This window comes from Rhipicephalus sanguineus, chromosome 6 (assembly GCF_013339695.2).
Source record: "Rhipicephalus sanguineus isolate Rsan-2018 chromosome 6, BIME_Rsan_1.4, whole genome shotgun sequence".
NCBI classification, from domain to species: domain Eukaryota; kingdom Metazoa; phylum Arthropoda; class Arachnida; order Ixodida; family Ixodidae; genus Rhipicephalus; species Rhipicephalus sanguineus.
The window spans coordinates 3,362,502-3,371,433 of NC_051181.1; the positions used below are offsets into that span (position 1 = coordinate 3,362,502).

At 52.0% G+C, this 8,932-nt stretch overlaps 1 protein-coding gene across 1 annotated transcript; it reads right to left on the reverse strand.

Moving 5' to 3' along the window:
* Positions 1 to 4,702: 4,702 nt before the first annotated feature.
* Positions 4,703 to 8,692, reverse strand: LOC119395581 (uncharacterized). The gene is made up of 2 exons (XM_037662559.1): positions 8,050 to 8,692; positions 4,703 to 4,848 (listed from the first exon to the last, which is right to left on the reverse strand). Exons 1-2 carry the CDS (start codon positions 8,690 to 8,692, stop codon positions 4,703 to 4,705), a joined length of 789 nt encoding a protein of 262 aa, XP_037518487.1.
* Between the last annotated feature and the right edge of the window lie 240 nt (positions 8,693 to 8,932).

Genomic DNA, 8,932 nt, shown 5'->3' on the forward strand with positions numbered 1-8,932 from the left:
AACTTGTGAACATTGTGGATCAAAAAGCAAATATTACGCATATATGAGGCACAACATCAATACGTGAGCATTAGGTGGTGTGTTCCTTTACTAGAAAATACATAGATAAGTAATTCTAATGACCCTAATGTTGCTTAGGCTGCGCTGAAAACGCGACGCTATGAGCCAGATGCGGCGGTTCAACTCGTAGAGGAGGAGGACTGGTGTAGTACGGCGGGCGCAAGACTATCGTCTTTCGACGACATTTGCAGCGAAGCACGCAGATACGCGGCCAATCTTTTTTTTTGTAGCTTTAGCTACACTGGCCTAGCCGAGCCAGTTTCGCGTGGCTCCTCAAGAGCCGTGCTGCGCATGCGCGATGATCAGTGATGTCACACAGCTCACGCATCGAAGCCGGCACCTCCCGCGCACTCTACCGCTGCCGCGTGCGACTTGCTGCCGCCGGTCTGCGCTTTCCAGAAGAGTGACGTCGTAGCCGAGGTAGACGTACTGGCGCCCGCGCTCGCGCAGCTATTCGCCTTCGCTGTGCAGTCGCCGTCTGACACTGCGCTGGAGCCGCTTGATAGCGCCTCTGACTGGCGTTTGCCAGTGTGGTATAGCCATGGAGAAGGAGAGCGGAAATGCTGCTCAACGGTGCAGAAGAGCGGAGAAGCTTAACTTATCGGATCCCGAAGTAGTTGCCTGGCAATTTAAATATGCATGTTCCACATAATATTGCCTTGCCCACTTCTTGTCTTGTTTTGATGTGTTCGGGTTTGACCGGCAGGGACGGTTATCAACGCTCGACGCTGTCCGCGAAGCAGTGTTCGAGAAGCTTCGCGACTGTAGTAGATCGTTTTGTTAAGATTGCGCCCCGCATGCGAATGTTCCAGCTTTGTCTAGAGATAACGCCGCCACCAGCGATATTGCTGGAAAGTTCGATAGCGCCTGTATAAAAGCCGACGCGCTTGACCGCTTGTGAGTTGATCGACGGTCGACGCTCTGTTCGCCGCTATCAGTGTATTGCTGTAGTTTGACTTTCAGTTTCTCGGCCACAAGTTCGACCAAATAAACAGTTTCATCTCGGAAGTGCTGACTGTTGTCTTCGTCGACGTCACGACCACGTGACATCTGGTGGAGGTGCTGGGTAAAGACCAAAGGGCGTAACCTTGAACTCGAAGAGGCCGTCTGGTGTTACAAAGGCAGTCTTCTCTCGGTCTCTCTCGTCGACTTCGATTTGCCAATAGCCAGTCTTGAGGTCCATCGACGAAAAGTACCTCGCGTTGTAGAGTCGGTCCAGGGTGTCGTCTCTCCGTGGGAGAGGGTAGACGTCCTTCTTCGTGATTTTGTTCAGGCGGCGATAATCGACGCAGCAGCGTAGGGTTCCGTCCTTCTTCACTAACACCACGGGTGACGCCCATGGACTCTTCGACGGCTGGATGATGTCGTCGCGTAGCATTTCGTCGACTTGTTCCTTTATGGATTCGCGTTCTCGCGTCGAAACTGTACGAGCTCTGGCGCAGTGGCCTGCATTTTCCTCTGTTAAGATGCGATGTTTTGCGACTGGGGTCTGGCGGATTCTTGACGATGACGAAAAGCAGTCCCTGTATTTCAAGAGCAGGGTTTTGAGCTGTTCTTGTTTATGCTTCGGAAGGCTAGTATTGACGTCGAAAGCTGGTTGAGGAGCTTGGTTCGTCGGTGTGGGTTCGGAAGAATCGGCGATGGCGAAAGCATTGGTGGCTGCCACAATTTCTTCGATGTAGGCGACTGTCGTGCCTTTGTTTACGTGCTTATACTCGTTGCTAAAATTTGTGAGCATCACTGTTGCTTTGCCTTCCTCTTGCGACGCAAATCTCGCGGTTAATCAACTGGTGCTGGTCACTGTAGAGAAGAAGAGTGGCCTCAGCGGCACTGCTCTGCGCCTCAGCGGCATCGCCATCGCCGTGAGCTCGTGGTTGCTGCGCTTGGTCGAACGCTGCCGACCGCTGCTTGTTGACACGCATTCTCTGCCAATAAACCTCTTCGCAAGTTCGAAACCGAGGCTGCTCGGTTTCGATCGCCCTGGAACTTCTAAATCGCACTCTACCGTCAATCATGCCCAACGACGCAGGCGACACTCATCCAACTCCTCCAACGGCACCGCCCACCCTGCTCTGCGCCGGTTCCTTGCGTCTGAGAGATCCCCCCATGTTCTCGGGCACTGACGACAAGGACGTGGACGATTGGATCTCCACGTACGAGCGAGTGAGCGTTCACAACAAATGGGACGACGACTCCAAGTTGAGCTACGTTTCCTTTTATCTGTCGGACGTGGCCAAACTGTGGTTCATAAACCACGAAGCTGACCTTCCTACGTGGTCGGTTTTCAAGACCAGCTTCACCCAGGTCTTCGGTCGGCCCGAGGTGCGAAAATTCCGCGCAGAACAACGCTTGCGTACTCGATCCCAACAGCTTGGTGAGAATTTCACCAGCTACATCGAGGACATCCTTGACCGTTGCAAGCGGGTGAACGCGTCGATGTCCGAAGAGGAAAAGATCAAGCATATTATGAAGGGCATTGAGGACGACGCTTTCCAAATGTTACTGTCGAAGAGTCCTCGCTCCGTCGTCGAACTCACAGAATTATGCCAGAGTTACGACGAGTTACGCCGGCAACGTCTTCACACCAGACGTCCTTCGGCGCCTGACGACTCCCTCGCCGGCCTTGGTATCGGAGACGACCACGCTCCTCTGCTATCGAAGATACAAGAGTTCATACGCGCCGAGGTCACTCGTCAACTCTCTTTGATGTCTTGCGTCCCAGACCAACCACGCAGTTTGGCACCTACGCTCCGCGACTTCATCCAAGACCAGGTCGCGCAAGCTGTTCCTCCAGCCCGTGAACCGCCGCCAGTCACTGCTCCACTCACGTACGCAGAGGCCGTTGCCCGACCTCTTCACCAGACGCTCCAGCCACCGCCTATGTATCAACCACCGACCTTTTCGCCGCCCCCTATGCCGATTCCACACCGGCCACCTTTTCCGACCCCGCAGCCGCAGCTTGGAGTCTATTCCGACTAATGGCGAACCTACGATGACCGTCCCATATGTTTTGCTTGTGGTGGTGTTGGCCATGCGGCGCGTTATTGCCGTCGTCGCACAGCGTCCTCTCCGAACATTCGACGAGTCCCGCCTTTCGCTCCTCCGTTTTCCTCGGCGCCTTCCAGCAATCCGTCCACTTCATTTCGCCCTGCTCGCTCATTCGCACCTACCCGATGCTCGCCATCTCCACGTCGTCGCTCGCTTTCTCCGATGCGTCGCCGTACCGGACCCACCGAGCATGAAAACTGATGGCCGCAGTTCCCGAGGCACGAACTGCGTCCACGTCGTCATGCACAAGTCCTCGCCCCTCTCCAGCCAACGTCATTGAAGTGTCGGTCGATGGTATCGTCGTCATGGCACTTGTTGACACAGGAGCCGCTGTATCCGTAATTTCCGCCCAGCTGTGCCGCAAACTCCGAAAAGTTCTGGCGCCATTATCCGACCTGTCGCTTCGAACGGCGAACGCACAAAGCATAACACCTCTCGCGGCCTGCAGCTCACGAGTCGTCATCCAAGGAGTTGTTCATATCGTGGAATTTGTTGTGCTGCCCTCGTGTTCCCATGACGTAATATTAGGCTGGGACTTCCTTGCGAGTAACAACGCCGTCATTGACTGCTGTCGCGCCGAACTCGAGCTTTCTCCACTTCCAGCCGTTGATGCTGTCGAAACCCCCCCTCTGTGGTATAAACTGCCCATATCCGACGACACAACCGTTCCTCCGTGCTCTTCCATGTTTCTGCCTGTGCCCTGCGCCGCTATTTCAGATGGCGATGTTCTCTTTACGCCCTCTGACCTCTTCATTCATGGCAAATGTTCTCCACTGGCCGTCGCCCGTCGCTCCACTGCCCGTCGCTCCTTACTCTCCGCAGTGGCGTCACGAAGACGCTCGTCCACAATACACTGGCGTGGCCCTTACCTTTATTTCATGGTGAATGCCTCGGTCGCGTACAGCCGATCGACACCGTTCACATTTTTCACGCTCCGCCTACTTCACTTTCTACGGACCTCAGCGCACTCACTTCTGACCCTGCCGTTGATCAGCAACTCCTCGACGCTGTCCATCGCTCAATCGATGCCGCAACGTCTTCTTCAGAACGAAGCCAACTGATCACCCTACTGCAGAAGTTCCGCGCTTCTTTTGACAGCAATGCTTCTAATCTCGGTCGCACATCGACCATTTCTCACACCATTGACACCTGAAGCTATGCGCCTCTACGGCAACGTCCCTATCGAGTCTCGGCGTCGGAGCGCCGTGTTATTGACGATCAGGTTGCTGACATGCTCCAGCGAGGTATTGTACAGCCTTCCAATAGTCCTTGGGCATCACCGGTGTTGTAACTTCACACCAAGAGACGTACTCGTGGAACGTCTTTACTCCATCGGTTCCGTGGTAACACTCTGACACACAGATAGCAAAAGCCCCCCTATCCAAGTATACGTGAATGCACGCATCCAATCACGCCACATACACAAAACAAACACTCAAGTCCACCAATCACAATCGCGGCACACACTTGCACGCGCGCATGGTCCGATGCAACGCCGCAGCGCGTTCGGTGCAACGCCACCGTGCGTTGGGCGCAACGCCACAGCGCGTTCGATGCAACGCCGTAAAGCGTTGGCTGCAACACTCCTTCCCTCCTATTTATGGGTGGCTATAACCCCAACGGTCTGGGGGTCGTCGACTTCGGCCGCTGCTTCTAACGGTGATCGGTGGGGAACAGTCAGGGTGGGGTGATCCTTGTTCTTGTTCCGGTGCCAGCTGGGTGTCCGGTGGCTCTGATGAACTGGGCACAAGCACTTCCGCAGCATGCGGCAAATCAATTTCACTAGGCTCACAGTTCCCGTCTGTTTCCAGAAACGACCTTTGCAAATGATCGGCATGCACGTATCGCACACGGCCTCCGACACGGACCAAATACGTGCACGGCGATTTCACTCGTGTCACTTTTCCTGGCAACCATTTAATAACCTCACCTCGCACTGAGCACACCAAAACAGCATCACCGACAGAAAAGGACCGCGGTACACCCCGTCGCTTATCTGCAGACAATTTCACTCTTTCCGCTTTGTCTGACAGTTCACTCCTAACATTTGGTTGTAGCAATGTTAGCCGAGTCCTCAGTTTGCGTCGGAGAAAGAGCTCGGCGGGTTTTTTCCCCATGAAGGTATGGGGCGTCGTGCGGTAGGAGAACAAAAAGTTGTCGATTCTATGCTGCAGCGATCGGCTTTTTCCTTTCCCTTCATCGTCTAGAAGCTGCTTAAGAAGTGATTTCTTCGTAGTTTGTACTGCTCGTTCGACCGCACCATTTGACTGTGGGTGGTACGGAGGCGTGAGCGTGTGTTTTACACCGTTCGCTTTTAAGAAGGCCACAAATTCAGCAGCAGTGAATTGAGGGCCGTTGTCGGTAACCACCTCAGTTGGAAGCCCATGCGACGCAAACAGAGAACGTACAGCTTCCACAGTTTTTGTAGCTGTTGTTGAATGCATGATTTCACTTCAAGCCATTTGGAATATGCATCCACAGCAATCAAGAACATATGCCCTTCCTTAGCTGCAAAATCTAAATTTACTCTTTCCCATGGGACATCGCTTACTCGCCATTGACACAAGGGTGCTGGCTGCGTCGAAGGGAGTACAGATTGGCATGTTTTACATCGGCGTACCACTTGTTCTAGAGCATTATCTATGCCTGACCACCACACCATTGAACGTGCCACTGCTTTCATTTTGGTGATCCCCAAATGCTGCTCGTGCAAAATAGCTAGAACCTGGGCTTGAAAACTTTCTGGTACTACGACCCTGTTGGTCCAAACAATGCAGCCATTATCAACTGCAAGATCCAACCGACGAACCCAAAATGGCTGTAGCTCATTTGGAACGCTTTTTGGCCAACCGTGCCAGATCTTGTTTCGAACGCTCGTTAGGAGCCTGTCACAGTTTGTTGCGCGTTCAATATCTTTAGCTGTGAGCGCCAAGTCAGTGAGAGTGGAAAAGTAAAAAATTTCTTCAGCCAGCTCTTCAGTGTCAGATAGCGGCAGGCGGGACAACGCATCGGCATTAGCAATCGCTGTCCCCGGTTTATGCACTATTATGTATCGATAGTTAGCCAAGAAGCTCAGCCATCTATGCACTCTCGCGGTAGCCACAGCGCTTCCCTGCCTCTTTGGGTCAAACAGCACTGTCAGGGGCTGATGGTCTGCTACTACCTTAAACGCCTTTCCATACAGGTATTTGTGGAACTTTTTTACCGCAAAGACAATGCTCAGCGCTTCTTTTTCAATGTGCCCGTAATTGCGTTCTGACGCGGTGAGAGACCTTTAGGCAAACGCTATCGGCTTCTCGACGTCATTCTCAACGTGCGACAATACCGCTCCAACGCCATAATCCGACGCATCACATGTGATTTGAATGTCTTCGCGAACATCATACAACTGAAGAACACTGTCATTGGTCAACAACGCTTTGTACTTATTGAATGCATCGTCACAGTGACGTGACCAGTGCCATTTGGTCTCTTTGCGTAGCAACTCATGTAAAGGTTCTAAAACCATTGCCAAATTTGGCAGGAATCTGGAATAAAAATTTCCCAAACCCAGAAAGGCTTTCAGTTGTGTCACATTGACTGGCTTGGGTGCGTTTTTTATAGCCATGACCTTATGCCTAGTAGGATGCAGGCCATTTTTATCAATTTGGTGACCCAAGTAAGTTACTTTCTCCTGAAAGAACTTGCACTTTCCGGCGTTGACCTTTAAACCGTGCTTACTTAGGCGTCTGAGCACTTGCTCGACTCTCTCGCGGCACTGCTCGTATGTCTCGCCAGATATGACGACATCGTCCATCGTCCAAGTAGCAGGCGGTTCCCGATAAGCCGCCCAGGATCCGATCCATTACTGCTTGGAATACGGCAGGCGCGCACGCGACACCATAAGGGAGACGCTGAAACCTAAAAAGGCCCAGGTGCGTGTTCACCGTCAGCAATACTTGTGCTAGCTCGTCTAACTCAAGCTGTAGATAGCCTTAGATAGGTCAATGACCGAGAAGACGGTTCCGCCTTGCAATGTCGTGAAAATATCCTCTGGCAGCGGCAGAGGGTAGTGGTCAACTTCTATTGCCGGATTTATAGTGACACAATAGTCACCACACAGACGCAGCCCTTTATCTTTTTTCCGTAAAATGACCAGGGGCGTCGCCCAAGCGCTATGCCTTACTCTGTACACGACTCCTGCTTTTTCCATGTTCGACAGTTTCTGTTCCACTTGCTCACGAAGAGCATATGGCACGGGCCGCGCCTTACAAAAGACCGGCGTAACACCTTCTTTGAGCTTAATACTGGCTTTGAAGCCTTTGATAGCGCCATAGCCTGGTTCAAACACTTCGCTGTACATTTCCGTTACAGGAACTGAATTTCTCACACTCTTCATGCACATGACTTCATGCCATCTGATTTTAATTTTTTGCAGCCAGTTTCGACCAAGCAATGTTGGCATCCTAGCTCTTTCAGCATCCTTTGCTATGACAAGTGGTGGTGAATAGCATTGATCGTAATATCGAACATCAACATCTATAACGCCTTTGATCTCGACAGCTGTGCCATTGTAGGCGACTAAGTTCACATTAGCTTCTCTGAAGCTAGCTGAAGGAAAAAACTTAGCGCACTCAGATTCGGACATAACCGACACAGCAGCACCTGTATCCAACTCCATGCAAACTTCCTTTCCATTTATCTCAAACGTAACTGTAATAGCCGGCGTTCCTGAACTTTTATCAGTGTGACACAGCGTAAGTAACTCATTTCCGGCGACATCACAATCTAGCTGCTTAACGAGTTTGGTTATACACATTTTAGCTATGTGCCCTTTTTTCTGACATTTGTAACAAGTACTGTTAACAAATGGGCAACTTACTGGCGCATGGTGACCCGTACAGCGATGACAAGAAGCTTTAGTTCCATGCTGCATGGTCTTTTCAGTCTTTGTGAACGCACAATTCTTCGCGTTCTTGCCAGCCCTTGCTTGTGGACGCCGTCCTTTTGCTTGTCCTTGCCAGTGCAAGTCGGCCACGCTCGCTGCGATGCCTTCGCTCTTCGTAGAGGCCATCTGCTGAGTGTCTTTCGTAGCTGCTTCCATAGCCACAGCGATGTTGCAGGTGCGTTCCCAAGTCAGCTCAGTGTCTGGCGTGGCTAGCAGTCGGCAGCGCACAGGGTCTGTTTGAAGGCCGGCGATCAGTCGGTCCCGCAGAGCTTCCTCTAGAAATGTGCCAAACGCACACGTCGCCGCCAATTTCTTCAGACCCACGATGAAGTCCGCCACGCTTTCATGCTTCTCTTGTTTTCGTTGGTGGAAGCGATACCTTTCCGTCACCACGGAACTTTTCCGAGCATAGTGCTTTTTAAGTGCATCAACGGCAACCTCGAATGTTACTTTCGTTGGCGTCTTTGGAAGAAGCAAGCTCCTTAGCGTCCCGTAAGCCTTTTCGCCGATCGTAGTCAAGAAGACCTGCAGTTTCTTTTCTTCTGCAATGTCGTTGGCGGCGATGAAGCACTCGAGACGCTCGAGGTAGACCTCGAAGTCCCCGTTGTCCGGGTCGAACTCCGGCAGCTTGCCAAGTGTAGCACTCGATGAAGCCATCTTCAGGGTATCTTGCCGTATCCCATCCTCGTGGCTAGTTTGTTGTAACTTCACACCAAGAGACGTACTCGTGGAACGTCTTTATTCCATCGGTTCCGTGGTAACACTGACACACAGATAGCAAAAGCCCCCCTATCCAAGTATACGTGAATGCACACATCCAATCACCAACAGGCACATACACAGAACAAACACTCAAGTCCACCAATCACAATCGCGGCACACACTTGCACGCACGCA

Coding starts and splice junctions, on each gene's coding strand:
- LOC119395581 (XM_037662559.1), bottom strand. CDS start 8,692: ATGGCTTCATCGAGTGCTACACTTGGCAAGCTGCCGGAGTTCGACCCG. Junction 4,849..8,049: donor TGGCAAGAACGCGAAGAATT/GTGCGTTCACAA, acceptor GCTTGTGCCCAG/TTCATCAGAGCCACCGGACA.